This window comes from Oenanthe melanoleuca, chromosome 2 (assembly GCF_029582105.1).
Source record: "Oenanthe melanoleuca isolate GR-GAL-2019-014 chromosome 2, OMel1.0, whole genome shotgun sequence".
In the NCBI taxonomy this organism is placed as follows: domain Eukaryota; kingdom Metazoa; phylum Chordata; class Aves; order Passeriformes; family Muscicapidae; genus Oenanthe; species Oenanthe melanoleuca.
In genome coordinates this window covers 108,390,835-108,407,905 of record NC_079335.1, presented here as the reverse complement: position 1 = coordinate 108,407,905, position 17,071 = coordinate 108,390,835, and the positions used below count along the sequence as shown (strand labels likewise).

Genomic DNA, 17,071 nt, shown 5'->3' with positions numbered 1-17,071 from the left:
TTCAGACAAATTGTATCAATGAGCACTGCGTTTTCCCACAAATCAGAGTGAGTAAGCTATTTTTCTGCAAAATTATCAATATCAACCTAGCACTGATCACTTTGCCACTGGAGGGAGGTGTTGGGGAATCAGGATGCATGTTGTAGGCAACATGACAGTTTTCCTCTTTTGCCTGTTATGTTAGAGTTCCCTTTGAATAGTCCATTTATCTGGGTAACACGTGACATTTTGTACAAAAAGAACTAGTAAGTGGTGGGTTCCCTTGCCGTGATCCCTTTTCTTGAGTATTTTCTATTAACCATATCCTATTAATAGCCTTCTATTGAGACTTTGCATTTACTGTCAAACACAACTCAATGGGAGCAGAGAGTTGGGATTGCAAGGAAAAATCACATGAAAAAGAAAAAGCAGCTCCCAAGGTTGTTTCCCCAACTCAAGTTGTTTTCAGTGATCGATAACCAATAAAATTTGAGAAGTAAAAGGAAGGAGTGCACAAATTCAAGTAAATCTTGGATGCTGGCTGCCATCTAGCCAAGCAGGAAGCACACTGTTCTATTTTAAACCACAGAATACAGCACTGAGAGCCGTTTATAAAAAGAACTTTGTGGGAAATCATTCTTTTTACTATAAAAATTACCTCACAAAGTCATTGTTTTCAGTCATTAAATGTTACTCACAAGCATATGTTATTCTGTGGGCTCTTCTGAGTAGCAGGTTTTTTTCAGAAGGATCATTTTGTTGAAGTTAACAGCTATAGCCCTGATCTGGAAAACATATTTTGATTATCAGGAATTTAGGCTCATTTGTGAATTTCAAGCACTCCTAAAATGTTACTGCTAGCCATCAGATTAACATCAGCAATAACAGGAAAATTCTATCATTTACTGCAGCATAGGACACAATTGATAAAAGGTAAGGTTTGGACTTTGAGTGAAATCAATCATCAGAAGAGAATAGGCAATGTTGAACATAAATTACACATTTCAACAAGAGTAGTTTCAAGGATGCAGAGGTTTCTGTCACAACATCTAGTGCTGGAAAAAGTGACTCCAAATTGTACAAAATTATTTTTATTATTATTATTCCATTCCACCTGGGAATATGCAAACATACATACTGCCACTCAGAGAAGTCCAATATCCCATACAGTATGCAAACTTCTGATGCAAAGTCCCAGTGCTTCTTCCCTTTCCCAAGACTGCTTATAGATCCTTTCACCCCCCCCCCCCAATTAGCCACTTAACTTACAGCGTCCAAGCATAAAACTGAATTTTGTTCCTGTTATTTAAAAAACTCATGTTTAGATATTACTTCCCCATCCTGCAGTCAATTCACCTCACATTTTCTGAGAAGTCAGTGAGCTGTCAGTATCAAGGCTATCTAATCTTACCATTCCTGAGTGATTCAACACACACTACCATAATTTTGAGTAGCCGTTTTGTGACACACTGGAATATGGCTGAACCGCCTTTATATAGCAACTTTTCCCCCCATTTGTTTTGTTTCTGTCAGCCTAGACCTATCAATAAAACTGCAATTGGATAACTGGGGCCCTTGGAGAAAAACTGTAAGCAGTAATCCCAAAACACAGGAGATACCACCAGAAAAATATGCTAGGTATGTGCAAGAACGTATGACTATGCTTCCTAGAAAGTGGCTCAGGGAAGAGAAAAACACATGAACCATAATAAAAATTAAGAATAGTTTATCAGTGATAGACATGCATCTATATGCACCTATAATAAAATGCTACTTTAAAGCATATGTCAGATTTGGGCAGATGTAGTTCAGGTTTGTTTGTTGGATGAGATGTTGCTAGCCATCATCTTATTAGCCATTTTTTAAAAGCATACTGCCAAAAATCAGAATTGAAACCAAGAAGCAGGTAAGCAGCTGCTGAAAAGCACCTATGTAGCACAATTTCCAAAGCATTCAACACCTGCAAGATAAGCACTACAGTAAGAACATGCAGCAAAAGCTGTCAGAGATCAGGCCTTCGTTAAATAACTAAGAGCTACAGTGATTACTGTTCACGTTTGTTGTAAACTCAAAATGTTTTCTATGTTTCTTAAGAGTAGCATTCAGTACTTTAGGTGTTACACAAGGAGTTATAGTAAGCCCTCAATAAAAGTGTATAATAATGTAAACTTAATGCTATGCTTAAAATATATGAGCCATTTCTATGGTTACTTTCTTCTAGAGGGCATTTATAGAAGTACTTTCTGTATTTAGCATTTGAAACTTGGGCAGCCACCTAACATTACGTTGTCATATATTACCACTGGAAACACTCAAAAATACCTTCTACTTAATTGAATAAAAATAGCATATAAGTGTGAGTTAACAAAATGGCCCATGTATCTTGGAAGCAGTAATTTCCATTAGAGAGTTGCAGAAGGTGCCCCTTGCCACCCTTGTTCAGGGTTTGCTGTGAAAATCACTGCCACACCAACCAGCCACCCAGAAACCCGCACTGAAAACAAGACCATGAGATGTGATACCCTCATCCAAGAAAAGATTTACTGAAGTATGTTTTCTTTAAAGCTTAATTTTCAAACTGAGAACTCTGATTTTAAATATCTACAGTATTTGTGCTATAATTGTGAAAGAAAACAACCCTGTATTTTTCAAAAAATGCAAGTATGTGTATGATACACTATGCTGTTTTATACATGCACAAAAAACAAAACAGTTGAATTTTGTACATAAAGCAGAATTAAGTGGCAGTTTTGAAGGTACACAGAAACTGGAGGCTGAATTCCCTTCAAATGTAACTTCTCTCAGAATCCCTTGGGAACCTACCATTTACTTGAAATTTAATTAAATGTTTTAATAACTGTAAAGAATAATCTTGGCTTCTCTGCAGTTGCTTAAGAAAATGAATGCTGCAGCAATTTCTGAATGTAGTTGTCATACATACTGTATTATCCCTAATTTATAAATTGCCATTTATTAAATGATGGAAAATTATCATCTTTGCACATGCTCAACCACTGCTAAACTACAGGCTGAAAAAATCAAGTTTGTATAAGCTGTATTTTTCAGGTTGGAAGAGGAGGATGGTAGAAGGAAATATCAGAAATAATGAGCCAGGTTCATTCTTGACATAACCCGTACGGACAAACAGTGTAATTTTAGTAGAACATTTGCTCTATGATTCCCATAGCAACCTTAATTCTCCCTGCCTGGGTATCTGGAACCCAGGATGACTCAACCTTTACACGAATACAAAATCAAATGCACAGAACAAAGGGTAGTTTAGGAAGATGATACTTACATGCATTCTTAAGTGACCTCAAACATATTGCAAACACAAGGTAAAGGTTCAGAGATCAGAGAAGTATTCAGTATTAATGATAACAATGGGCTTATAGTATTAGAATAATTTCCATCTCCTCATCCCCAAAGTGAGACAGCTAATACTACTTACTGAATAATTTTTATAAGCACATGTACATTCACTACTCTGGGAGGTACTAGACTGAGACTGTCAGAGATTTAAGCATCCCATTTACCTTCCTAGGAGACACGTTTCTACTCATCTTAGCAGGACTAACTTGAGATAGAATAAGCAGATACAGGAGAAGACGATTGTAGACAAGAAAAACACCTTCTAAAGGCAATCATACAAACACTACCGTACAGCCAGAAAAACATTTCTGTGTGCTCACACCAGTATTTTCATACTGTTCAAGAATCACAGGTTTCTAGAACAGGGGCCAAAACCAATTCAGAAGAAAGTGCAGCTGCCCCTTTTACACCTCATGCTAGGATTGAATCTGGTTTATACTGCTACAGATTTAATGCCTCTAAACAAATCATAATGGCTCATGTTAAAACCCAGCTGTGAGCAACCCTTTCGGTATCAACCAGCTCAGCTGCAGCTGAGGCTGTCAAATGTACCTGTTACACAAATGTGTATTACAACACTTCTCAAGTAAAAAACTGTGCTAAGCACAGCTAAATAGCAGTAGCTGTAGCATAACTTACACTATCATGTTCTGTGCCAAATAAATATCAACTACTGAGGCTTAAGGCCTCATTCACTTTGTATTGACTTCAACAGACACAAAACTGACACAAAGGGTTTCTGTCTTTTCTTCTGCTTCACTTCTCTTCAAGCCAAGAAGTACTCATTGCTTTCTGAGAAAAAGCTGCTTTTAGTTTGAGTTTTTTCCATGCACTTTTGCATTACCTGGGCACGTTCTTCCCTGTTTTACACCCAGATAATTAAAGTGAAAATTTTCTGACAGTGCGCTTGCAGACAAATGGAAGTGTAATACATACACTCCATATAAAGTATAGATGCAGTGTTATGAGGATGAAACCTCTTCAGTAACATCTCACTTTCTGATTAGTATCTACCCATAGCTAAAGACTACTTATCTTGTAGATATGATGATGTACTTGATAAAAGATGATCAATAGATGAACCTTCACTAATTTCTTATGTATAGTGGGGGACTGGAGGAAGTTATTCTAAACACAAGTCCAGGAAAAACTGCAGAGCTGTAACTAACAAAGGCTGCTCCTGTGTTCTCTCCCTTCCTTTTCCAAAATTGCCACCACCGTATTATTTCTTCAAATGAACATAATACAGGACACTTGGATTTCAAAACTGAAACAGTATAAACACCTTCTGCAGTATTCATGAGAGATGAAATGTCCTGGCCAGTCCAACTGAGAAATCTCTCTAGAATGTATTTATTACACTAGTTTTGAAATGCAGGAAGACTCTAGTCAAATAGTCAATCACAAACTGCCACAAAGAAAACATCACAAAGTAACTTTTTATACAAAAGCATATCTAGAAAGAAAAAAGGACATGATTTTAGGTAACTAGTTATATACCTGACTAGCAAAGGCACAGTAACACAGATTTGAGCAATGCTACTGTAGCTGTAGTCCAGGGTTATCAGCTCTCCCCCAATAAAAGCACCCACATTACTAGGCCAGAAAGACTGAAGTTAGAACAGTTCAGCAGCCCATCCTACCTCCATCCTCTAGGTGAATGTGAGATCATTTTCATCTCCTAAAAGCAAATATTTGATTTATTACTCATGCACACCTAAAGGTCATCTTTGGAACAAGGCAGCTCTCATCTTCCTGCACTCCAAAATCAAGGTGAGAACAGCCAGTGAAAGCAATGACCTAATATAAAGCATTTCTCCCCACTTACTCAAGTAATTTACCACAAAATTAGACATATACTTTCAAAAACACTTAAATTGTTAACAGGATTTTTAAATGTTCTTTGTGCATACTTCACATTGTCTAAGCATGATGTTCTGTTCAAGGAGCTGGATCCATTTTTTTTCATGCCCTCTTATTGCACAACCTCACAGAACCTCAACACTATGTCAAATATCTAGGGCTACAGCATTCTTTTTGCTAGGACTCACATTAGCCCTTATCCATTGACCTTTCCACATCCATACTTTCAGAAAAACAAAAGGACAAATAAACTGAAATAAAAAGCAAAACCTGATTTTTTCAAAACTGCAAAGTAAAATCTGACATATGTCAAAAAACATCTAGATTTCCCCCACTATCAACTTAAACATTTACTACAAAGTTTTTACATCAACAAGCAGCTTAGTGCATGTCTTCACATAAAGTTCACACATGTGAAAGTCCTTCAAGTCTGAATGTTTCCCCAAGTGGTTTAAGCACCTCATCTCTTTTGTCATCTACAATGCAGGCTGTGCAGTGCTATAATTCTGTGACCCAACAAACACTTCTCCATAGACAACAGCATCCTTTTTTGCTAACAGTAGCGAGTCACAGCTCCTAACTTTGCTATCCAAATATTACAGTAACCTGAAGACATTCACTTCTCACTTGAAAAATCCTCAGAAATGTTTCAGAATCATAAAAATTGGACAACTTTAGCCCCCCAAAATTGCTGTTAAACCTCACTCCATGAAGCCCTAGGTCCAAGTCCTAGATTTGCCCATATTGTATGGAAGGAAGCAAAGAACAAGCACTCAGCTGATTCATGGAGTAATCAAATAGTAACTGTTTAAATATGGAAGAGGATGTGCAAGAAGCAGTAGGACTCATCTTACCAAAAAGCAGTCCTTTCCAAGTTCTAGAACTGTCCACTGGCACATAAAAGAAATGTTCACTGGTAGAGGCCCCATGAAATCTGGATCTCCCTACACCAAATGTTCAGAAACCCATGCTGATGACCAGCCAGGGTATCAAAAGTTGTAACAAACACATTTCAAAATGATCCGAAAACCCTTCATTGGCTTTTTTAAGTTGTGTGAAGAAATATTTCTCTGGACTTCTTTTAGTTTTAATTCTCTACATGTCTGTAAATAATTAATATAAATTACTACAACATCTTAACACACCTGGTTCTTTCTTGGTTCTTTAACAACAATGGTAATAACACTGGCAGAGGTTGTACAAGAGTCAGACACGCTCAGCCAAAATAAACACTATTCTGGTCATTCTGTCACTATTATTTAGTTCAACAACAGCTAAAATTTAATATGAAGTGTGATGTGGACACTTGGCTTAACCTTCCAGTTGATTTTAACCACCTACAGTAAAGAAATCAGAATGCATAACTCTTATCATAAATTTCTAACAGGATAGTAATATGCACAGTTTTAAAAACGGAATTAAATGTCAAGACCACAGAGACTCAGGTTACCATAAAATCACTTACTAAACAATTAGCTCAAAGTACTGCTTTAACACTAAGTTGTGGTCCAAATAAAGAGGTAGGATCTCTAATTATTCTGCATAAACTGCAACACGAGGTAGATCATTTCTCACAAGTTAATGTACAGTTAATTTTAGTTTTAATGTAACATTCCATAAATCAGTGTGGACTGCACTATTAACACCAAGTTAATATAAGCAAAAATCTGATTTAAGAAAACAATATTAAGTAGCATAAAAAATTACATTATGAGAAGTAATGCTCCCGAGCGCCTTTTCAATTCCAACACTATAAAAAAGTAGGTCAAGTATTAAAACATACATTTTTTATAGCAGTCAAAAGCTCCATACTTATGCTAAATTTTAACTCACCAAAATTCAGAAAAAAGGTGAAATTCCAGTTTCACAACAGAAACACTTATTACATGTGTCATTTTGCAGACCTAGAAAGTTGTATTTACTACATTTGTATGATTTTGCACGTCAGTTTGGTGCTAAATGGACCTCGTTGCTACAATTAGTTTCATGCTAAAATTCTCTACCCTGTCAAAAATAAAACTAAATTAACCAGAACAAACCACAGAAGGAAATGTTGTTTATTCTGTGTTGTTTATTCTTATTATGAAGTAAAAAGAAGGGGAAGAGATCAATCAAGTATTACCAAACATCTTGCATTATATAAAATACAGGAGTATATTCTGCCCTATTTGCAACATGGAGATACACCTCACTTTTTTCTGAATAATATGGACAGACCAAAGAAGTTCAGAATTGAGTAGAAATTTCAAGTTCAACTTGCTCAGGAACATTGTCCAAGCTAGCAAACATCACATGTGCCAAGTGAAGGATGCCCCTTTTTACAGCATTACTGTTTATCAAAGATCTCATATATAACACGGTAGCATTACCCTATCATAACACTGTTGTGAAATTTAAAACACATGCATGCTTCCTCTCATCTTCCAGAAGCAGATCAACTTTTCCATTGACTCAACAACTGTATTTTTAAGGTGCAAAATTAACTAATGCAGTCCTATTTATAGAAGAAATTAAAAAAAAATCTTATTTGTATGTCAAAGCTTCAATGTCATCACTCAATCTGACATTGATCTATAATTCTTTTGCAGTCTCTTCCCTTCATCCAGATCATAACAAATAAATTTCAAATAAAAAGGAAAGATTTGGGCATTGAGGAAAGTATTAAATCTCTCTCTCACTGTACTTTCAAGCTCCTATTTTTCATTGTTTCAGATAAAAAAAACAGGACTAGAAGAGATTTAAGCACACGTTTGTGAGGACTCTGGACATACCTCTATTGATAAATATAACCAGAGAGGGATCTAACAGTCACTGATTGACTCATATATGGAGCAAAGATATTCCCTGAAAACACAGGTACCATATACCCAAGTCTATTGCATTCATTCTGGAAAAAGGGAGAGAAGAAAGTGCAGAGACCATGCTGCTGAAATAAAATCTGCTTCCTTAATCTGGAAAAAACAGACATATCCTTTCACAAGATGGAAACAACATCAGTTAAGCAGCCACTTTTTACACAAGACTGGGAAAGAGGGCAGAAGGTCAGATTTCTCCACATGCTCTTCTTTAGGAAGCTGCACACACACACACAAAATATCCAACACATAAAAAGGTAAATTTCACACATCCTCTTATGAAATTTGCTTATGCATCATTCATCTTAGTACCATTTTCTCTCCCTGAAAAGCACTCATTTCTTTCAGCCATTACCATATCTTCAATGCCTGAGGAGTTTTTTTCGTTATTATTGCAGCCCTCTAAAAGGAGTTGGTGCTGCAGCTGAGGTACCATTCACATCAAACAAAACAAAATAATTACTTTTCATCATTACAGATTGAAGTCCTGTAATAGTTACCTTTTTTGGAATGATATCACATTGCAACACACCACAAACAAGTGAGTCAGCAATTCACTGGCCTTTTCTGCAGGGATGATACCTGACCTCTTACTCATTGTTTTACTATAGGTTAGTATTTATTTCTTCCAGATGTAGTTCTTTGCAAGAGATGATTTTTTCCCTTCTCAACTTATTATGATCAGCACATACAATGCTCTACTAATGCTCTCTTTTAAATTGCTTTCAGCCTTACTTGGCTTCATTTGACAAAATTGCAACAGCTTCCACTGTTGATTTTATTAATAGGTTTAAGGTGCACTCTGAATTCAACCTATGAGAGCAAATATATTTAGTATGCTAGAAACAAGCTGGGGGAGATGATTGGTAGACAAAGACAAGAGATTCGTATAAAAGATAAATAAATGTGTGTTTTCTATAATGTAAAGAAAATGTGGGTGACATTCAGACAGTGAGTTCTTTATTTCTAATGTCAACTAGGAGAAAAACAAGCATTCCTCCTCGGGATATGCAATCTAAGCCTTCATTGAAAGCACATCCCAAAAAATGTATTCAAATTCTTAACATGAAAGACAAACCAAAAAATAGTAAGGGATGAAAGATGAAAGTGTGTTCTGTGAAAATCTGCCATACTATTTAAGCTTAAAATTCTGTACTATTTTTGTTGTCTGGAAGACAGACTTAAATCGGCATGAGTTAAATTTCTTAAACACTGGTACAAACAGGCTTTAAAAGAAACAAGCTTTCTTCTCTGGTTTTCACTCACTTGATACAGACAAACCATTTTTCCTTTGCAAGGACAGGAATATAAACTTGACACAAAGTTAAGACTACAGCAGAATAGCAACAAACTGCTGAGTGTGGGGAGCTACGCCTTCATTCACACATTCATCAGACTTATTCAAGTAGGTTTTTTCCAGCTATATATAAATGCTTCAGGGCCCACTTTCCAATCTGAAAGGTAATGCTGCACACAGCTTCAAAGAGATTTTCCTCCAGTACTGCAACATCACTGCAGAGTCTGGGAGTTGCTGGCAATCTACCTCACTTTTAAGCATGTGCGCACACCAATTTTAACACCAGCATAAAAAAAATCTGTAAACACCTGACCTGATGCTGAACCAGACCTAAAGCCCACCTCCTGTTCAGCAAGGGGATCAAAACAAAGCAGTTGCACAGTTGGAAACAAAAAGAAACATAAACTTGTCAGACTCAAAAGACTCAACAGTGCTTATTCTGAAGCAAAATAAGCACTTCCAAGTTACTGCAAAACAGCAGATGTTCCTCTCTTACCTCTCGGACTTCGTGGAGTTGACCAGATCGCTGGCTCTTGGCTCTTCGAGCAGCTGCAGGTGATTTGTGATGTGTGATGGTTACAACAGTTGGCCCACTCTGATTCGTGTGTTTCTGGCCGCTGGGAGATGCAGAATTAACTGTCCCAGGTGGCAGCAGAGATGAGCTTCTACTTCGTGAGGATGAGATGCTCTAGAAAAGGCAATAGGACTGTGGTATTAGCAACCTTTACACAAGTAAAAATTTACAATTCAGCCTATACATTTGTTTTGTTCTAATTTTCTCACAAATCTAAATCTGGAGGTGTAACTCCAGGACCATATGCATGGCTCAGCAGAGATGTTCTTGGAAACATTAGAGCTATTGCCTTTGTTTATTGGCTTGCCTGAAAGTGATCTTTGCAAAAATCTTCACCAATTCTTACATAACAATATCCTGCTTAGTTCTTACAGTCCTACTTTTTTAGGAAAACTTAGGAAAGATTTTACAGATGGAGCAACAACAATGCCAACACAAATATTTTTAAAGAAACCATTGATCTACAATTCACCAAACTGTGTGAACAGCAAGGAAGAAAAAAAACCTTAACACTTTCATTTTATAAACTTCTGAAACAGTGTAGTACTGTTTTCAAGATGAGAGGAGGTGCAATTTTGGCAAGGCCGATCCACACACCAATTAAACACTAATATTTGAAACAAAACATGGCTTAAAGAAATAAACACATTTTGGAGTAAGCTTGGGATAAACCAAATATACAAAAAAGGCAGAAATAAGAATAAATACAGAAATAAGTCTCCAACAGTACCTGCAGTATAAATACTTTTAACATATAACCCATAAAATCAGTCAGGACATTTGGGTTTTATCTAACCATCTGTCAGTGTTGCTATCTCAGTTTGCTCTCTGCAGACCTCAAACACAAGTTATCCTGGAGGTCTGTAGGACACCAATTCTCAATCAAGCTCAGATGGGCATCAGATCACCATGGGATATCATACATAGAAGTGCAATATAAAAAAGGTTTTCCCTTTTATTTGAACTGTTGATTGCATCTGTAAGGTTAAAACCAAAACCGAATAACTTTTATCCCATGAAACACAAAACAATACGGAGAGTAACATTAAGCAGCACTTTAAGACAGTGAAGAAAATACACAGCCCATTGAGTAAAACAGCTTTCCACCTCTCCTTCAAACCCTGCACAAATAACAATGGCAACCTACAATATTGCTAAGACAGTCACCATCAACGTGAGGTACTTCTCCTGAGCCTTTTGGTGAGAATACAAAATTATTCCTTGGGTATAATCTCTCTTCTTATATCTTACAGGTCACTTTTTGCAATTCTGTGGTAATCTTCAAACCAAGGTGAAAAGGTTCCCATTAGCACTGCAGTTAAAATCAGGCCTCATGTTACCACCACACTGACTGTAAAGGACAAGGCAAATTATTTGGCACTGCCAAGGAGGAGTGAAACAAGTAACACAATGCTTCTGCCACTGCCACACAAAAAACTAGACTTTAGACTTTTTGAAGGTTTAAAAAATGGGTTATCACATTGCCAGTGTGCAAAGAGCTACTAATCTCATAGAAATACTTATTATTCCATTGGTCTAGACTTAACATTTACAAATGCTTCCAAGAATGATGGTCTGACTGCTTTTAAAATGAATATATTCTTTACTACCATGGCCAATAAGATTACAATAATAATCATTTGTTCAAAAATTATCTGCCCTGGCTGATAAATCACAATTGCATTAAAACTGGATTTGACTCTAAGGCAAAAAAGCAGCATGAGGTGTAATTTGTCAGAAGGGCACAGAAGGTTGCTAGGTTTGTAATTCATCTTCCATTTGAAAGAGCATGGCTTAGACATAACCACAATTAAAATAAGAGCCAGAGGACAAGGTATTTGGGAGAAAGAAGGGGATGAGAGAAACTGAATTTCCTTTTTCAAACATATATTCCAGAGAAAAAGGGTATTCCTAGTACATAAGAGCAGAATACACTTCACTAATGTTTGTTTTCCAAACCAACTAGCATCAGAATCCTTTTAAACTAAATTTAGGGTTAAATAAAGAACAAAACAGTTTTATTTTTAATTGAAAAATCAACTTCTCTTCTAGGTTAATAAAAGTTATTTTTGTTTTAGAATGAAATCTTTTGAGATTCACTGACATTTTTTGTATCATTCTATCATAATAATAAAAATACACAGCTGCTACTTTCATATAGTTAGACAGATCCTAAGATTCAGACAAACAGCAGCTATGCAAAACAGTGAGTTTTCCCATTAGTTTTACTTAAAAGAAAATATTCTGTGAGAAGTAAAGTTTTACTATGTCTTGATTTTCTTGAGGGAGAGCACATAACAATAGATCTGCACATAACAAAAGTTAACACAAAACATGTATGGAAAAATCCATGCACTGGTTCATGCTGTGGGACCACAGTGCATTTAAGATGGCTTTTCCTAAGTTTTGCCAAGGTATGTGGCAGCTCACAGCAACTTCTGGTGAACAGGCATTTAGGACATGAAGTCTGGGGATCAGTGGAGCAGGAGTGAAAACAAAAAAGAGCTCATCTCTAGTTTCAGCTGTGGGTGGTGCTCAAGAAAGCTGCCCTGCTATGGGGACACTAGGTAAACCCAAATCTCTACATACACAGGTAGCAAGGGCTGCCCATGATCCATGGTGTGCCTGACACTCAGCTCTCATGCAGGGCAAGGCATGGAGCTTTGTGATCTCCAGGGAAAGATCTCCTCTGCCAGTGAGTCTCCTAGAGCCCTCTGCTTTCCCTTGCAGCATAGAAGAGTCACCAATCCTATGTACCTCGCCCAGTCAGGGAGACTGGCAATCTGGAACTCATACATACATAGTCTTGTCTGTGACAAGTATCAGACCTAAATACGTGGGTCCCTGATCAGCTCCTACATGTCTATAAGCAAGTTCTCCTCACCTCATTGCTTTCTGTCCCTTTATACCCTTCATCCACCTATAGTGACCCAACATTTCCAAACAACGTGCCAGAAAATTGCACTAGCCCACAATTCAAATACTCCACCATCTAAATTTGGTATTATTCTTTAGAGGGCATCTGTAACATACAAACTTTAAATGAGCTCAGCACCAGGACCTCTGGATACCCATGAAGCTATCTCTAGGCAAGGCCCCATGACAAACACAAGAATTAACAACTTAAAACTTGAAAACTCAGTCACAGCCAGTATGCATGTGAATGTCTGCAGGAGACAGTTTTTACAACCACCCAAAACCTTTTCAAGTTGGACTCCACTTCTCCACTGCCACAGAGAACAGCACCAGAGCACGGTGCCTGTTGCATCCAAGAAAATGGGGGAAGCATCCAATTCCTTCTGACAGCTTCTTCCTGTCACTGCCAAAAGAGGACTCTCCAGGAACTGCACACTCAGCCCCTCAGGCACTTCTGAATTTTACAGCACATTGTCAACACCTATGTCTCAGCCAAACACTTGACTCCTCTTTTGCAGAATTTCTTGAGATTAAACACTGGGAATGACAAGCATCCCTTTTGCACTGACACACAGCTGTGCAAAGATCAGAATTTTCCATTTCTGTTAAGATGTGAAAACCTATGCAAAGTTTTCCACTGCTAAAAGCACTCATTATAAATCATACTACAACAGCCATTAAAGTCACTCTCACAGGAAATCAAAGCAATGACAGTAACTGATGGGCCTTTATGCCTAATTCCCCTCTCTTCCCCAGCACTGCCTGTATGACTGATCTGCCCCTCTTTATTATCATATGTAATTTTCTTTGGTCTCACTGCTTTCTGGCTCACAACTAAATAACTAAAAAGTCTGATGAAAGGAAGACGTAAGCTCTTCAACAATTAGTAATGCATACTGCCAGTAATGAGTCAAGAAATCCACAGGCTGAAGCATCCCAAAAGGACTGCAAATTTTCTTTCCTGAGGCTACATTTTACCATTGTACCAACAGTTCACCTGCTAATAAAATGAAACCAATAAAAGAATAAAAAAGGAGCTAATAAAAGATTAATTTGCAACTTGCATTCATATGGGTTTTATGACCCAAAGCTAGCTAAAGTATGCTTAGCTAAAACAGATTTGGGTTAAGATTTTAATTTCAGTAGCCTGTCCATCCCCAAGATAAAAAAGCAGTGTAATGAATGCTTCCATTTGGACATCAGAAATCCTAACAATTAAAATAATGGAATTTCAGAACAGTAAGTTCAAACTATAGTAATGTTTTCATGACTCATTCTCCCAGGAGATTTTCCTTCCTGTTCACAAAGAAGCTGAAGCGTTCTTCACCGTTTACCAGAAGCAAACAATTTTGTTTATTTTGGAAAGTAAATGCAATGTTCCAGAGATCAATAAAATAATTTCTGAAGTAAATTGTCATATCTGCTTATGGTTGATAATCATCATTTTCATAGGCACTGTGCCACAGATGTTTTTCTCATAATAATAATTACCAAAATGACACTCCTTTACTCCTCTGCATATACAGAGCAGAAAACCAATCCCTGCATACAGCTTTAGAGCTATGGGAAGTCACATGCTATCAGAAAGTAATTACAATTTTGAGACACCACCATTCAATGTTTTGATTCCCATCTACTTCTTTTCCAATGCATCCTAAGTAAACAAACACTGATAAAAGATAAATGTAGACACAGTTCTGCTTCATTTACATCATAATCATTCACAAATATTAAAATGCAAATTACAGAATCTACATAACATCCAAACTTCAGCACTGCAAAGGGACCAGCTTATGATGTTTTGCACATTTCTGCCAAGCACCATCTATGGTACTAACTTTTCTGATAGAATATCATACTGCTTCATCATTTTCAGTACGGCAATATACGTCTGTTTTTTAAGCAAGAGACTATTATAATTATTCTATCATAAAATCTTTTCTTCATCAAGAATCATTTTACCATGTTCAATCCTAAATTGATTTTCTTCCATTTCTGTAGAAAGATTTTATAAGCAGTGAGCAACTCTTATTTTCATGAAGCTTTCAAAGGGAGGAAAAAAGATGTCAAACACACACCTATCAACAGTCAAGCACTGCCTCCCTCTCAGCCTCACTACTGTAAGGATTTCAGTGCATGTTTTAATTAGAAGTGCCATTCTTTACTTGACTTCTATAGGTCAGGGATGAGAAGAGGAAGCAGACAAGCATACCAACAGAGGGAACAGTGAAGCTCAAAAGGCAAAGCAATTTGATGTGCACAGAAGAACCAAAACAATACTGAGGACTTGAAATTTTCACTAATTTGGCTTTGTGAAAAGTTAGCATGCAGATGTTAAAAATACCCGGACAACGATCCATTTAGAAATGTAAAAGGATCTCTGTGGCCACTCATTATTAAGGCAAAAAGGAAGTTGATAAAACCAAAGATCTGTGACAGTCATTCTTCCAGCGGTGGAGAAAAATTGCACATCTGCCTCATAACAATTTGATAAAAGTGTTAAGTTTGAGGTATTCCTGCAGGTGCTGTTTCACATAATAGCCAAACTGCTACTGCAGCTGACACTTGAAAGGGGCCAGTTTGGACTGTTTTTTCCCCACCATTACTTCAGGAGGTAAGCAAGTAGAGAACCAGAGACAGAGACACACATTCCTCAGAGAGCTGGTCAAGTTCTTTTTAGCAGGATCCATTTTTTTCTACTTCTGATGCCCAAGTTAACAAAGAACTGAAAACACAATAAAACCCACACAAAAGGTGCCAGCAGAAGGAAGAGAACTTATTTGCAATTTATAGCTGCAAGGAATCAGCAAATGAGTTCAGCTTAAAGATGAATGCACACCATCCAATTTTAAGCAGGTAGCTCACTGTGCAGCTCCAACCCAAAAGATGAAACAAAGGAGAGTTTGTCCTTACTCTAACATAGACCTAAGCTGAGAGTTACCATCTGAGCTCAGAACCTACTTTGTAAGCTAAAGGTTCTGCTCCCTGTCACATTCTTGATACAGACACACTGAGATATACAAGGGTTATATGCAAATCCAGCAACCAATCTACCCAGTGGCACTAAGAGCTGGTTTAAAAACCTGTGTTCGTTTTCAGTAGTGCTTTTACAGCCATCATCATTAAACAATCAAGAAAAAAGGAGTATGAAACAGAAAAACCAAAAAGCTTGTGACAATTTCTGGATACAAAATTGTCCTTGGAAGTTACCACAGAAATTATGCATAAGCCTACTCCTTCTTGAAAGCATTTTATATCACTGAATTCAAATTTGTCTAATGCTTTAATTAAAGCTTGTACAAAATATTCACTTAGAATAGTCTCAAAGAACCAGCAATCCTATCCAGACACGAGATTTCTTGCAATACAGTTGATCTGGCACTTACAGAGGTTGAGCAAACTGTAATTAAGTGAAATGAGACTTGTATGGGAATACCAAGAATATTAAGACTATCTGACAGCATGGGAATTACTTGCCAGAGAACACTTTTCTTTTACTGCTTTTATCATTACCATGTAAAATTTAATTAAAACAAAGTCAGAGACTTAGCTTATGTTACATCCACTCGTTAACTGTACTGCTCACCTTTGGACCGTTCATTAGGATGCAACTAAATTTAGTGTTTAATATACAACTTTTTCTTTCTTTTTTCAATCACTTCTCTATTTAATTTCCTCCACCACTCCAATCCCCAGCTGAAGCTTTAAAAACAGTCACGACAGCAAGTCATTCAGTAGCATTTTGAAGCAGGCAGTAGCTTGAAAAAGAAAGGAAACTAATGCTGATCTAGATCCAGTGCAACAAGAAGGAATGCTCTTCTCTAAGTATTTCACAGAAACAGTGACACAGCTTCAGCTTTCAAAAACATCTTCCAAATTATCATGCTTTTCTACAAATTCCCTTCCAATAACATCTATTCAAGACATAAAAATGTATTCTCTCTCCAGCATGAACGACCTGTTGCCAAGAGTTATTTTGCTGCTATTCTTCGGAACCTTCCCACTCGTGCCTGGTTATCCCATTATTATTTTTTTCACATTTAAACTATATCCCACCTGCATAACATAAAATATACCTCTCACTGCATATTTTTCACTTCCCATTCTAGCCCATTCAAGTGTATGACTCCTAAAGAACAGCTAGAAATTTCTGCATCTCCGTATTCCTGGGAAAAAGGTGGATTTAAGCTGCAGAAGAAGCTGGGAGCAAACACT

At 37.1% G+C, this 17,071-nt stretch overlaps 1 protein-coding gene across 1 annotated transcript in view; it reads right to left on the bottom strand.

Annotated features, from left to right (window-relative positions):
- OSBPL10 (oxysterol binding protein like 10) overlaps window positions 1–17,071 on the bottom strand; it is a 112,259-nt gene that overhangs the window by 59,077 nt on the left and 36,111 nt on the right. Inside the window, exon 4 of the mRNA XM_056483148.1 lies at window positions 9,863–10,054. Coding sequence (XP_056339123.1) covers window positions 9,863–10,054 — 192 coding nt within the window. The remainder of the gene's footprint in view (window positions 1–9,862; window positions 10,055–17,071) is intronic.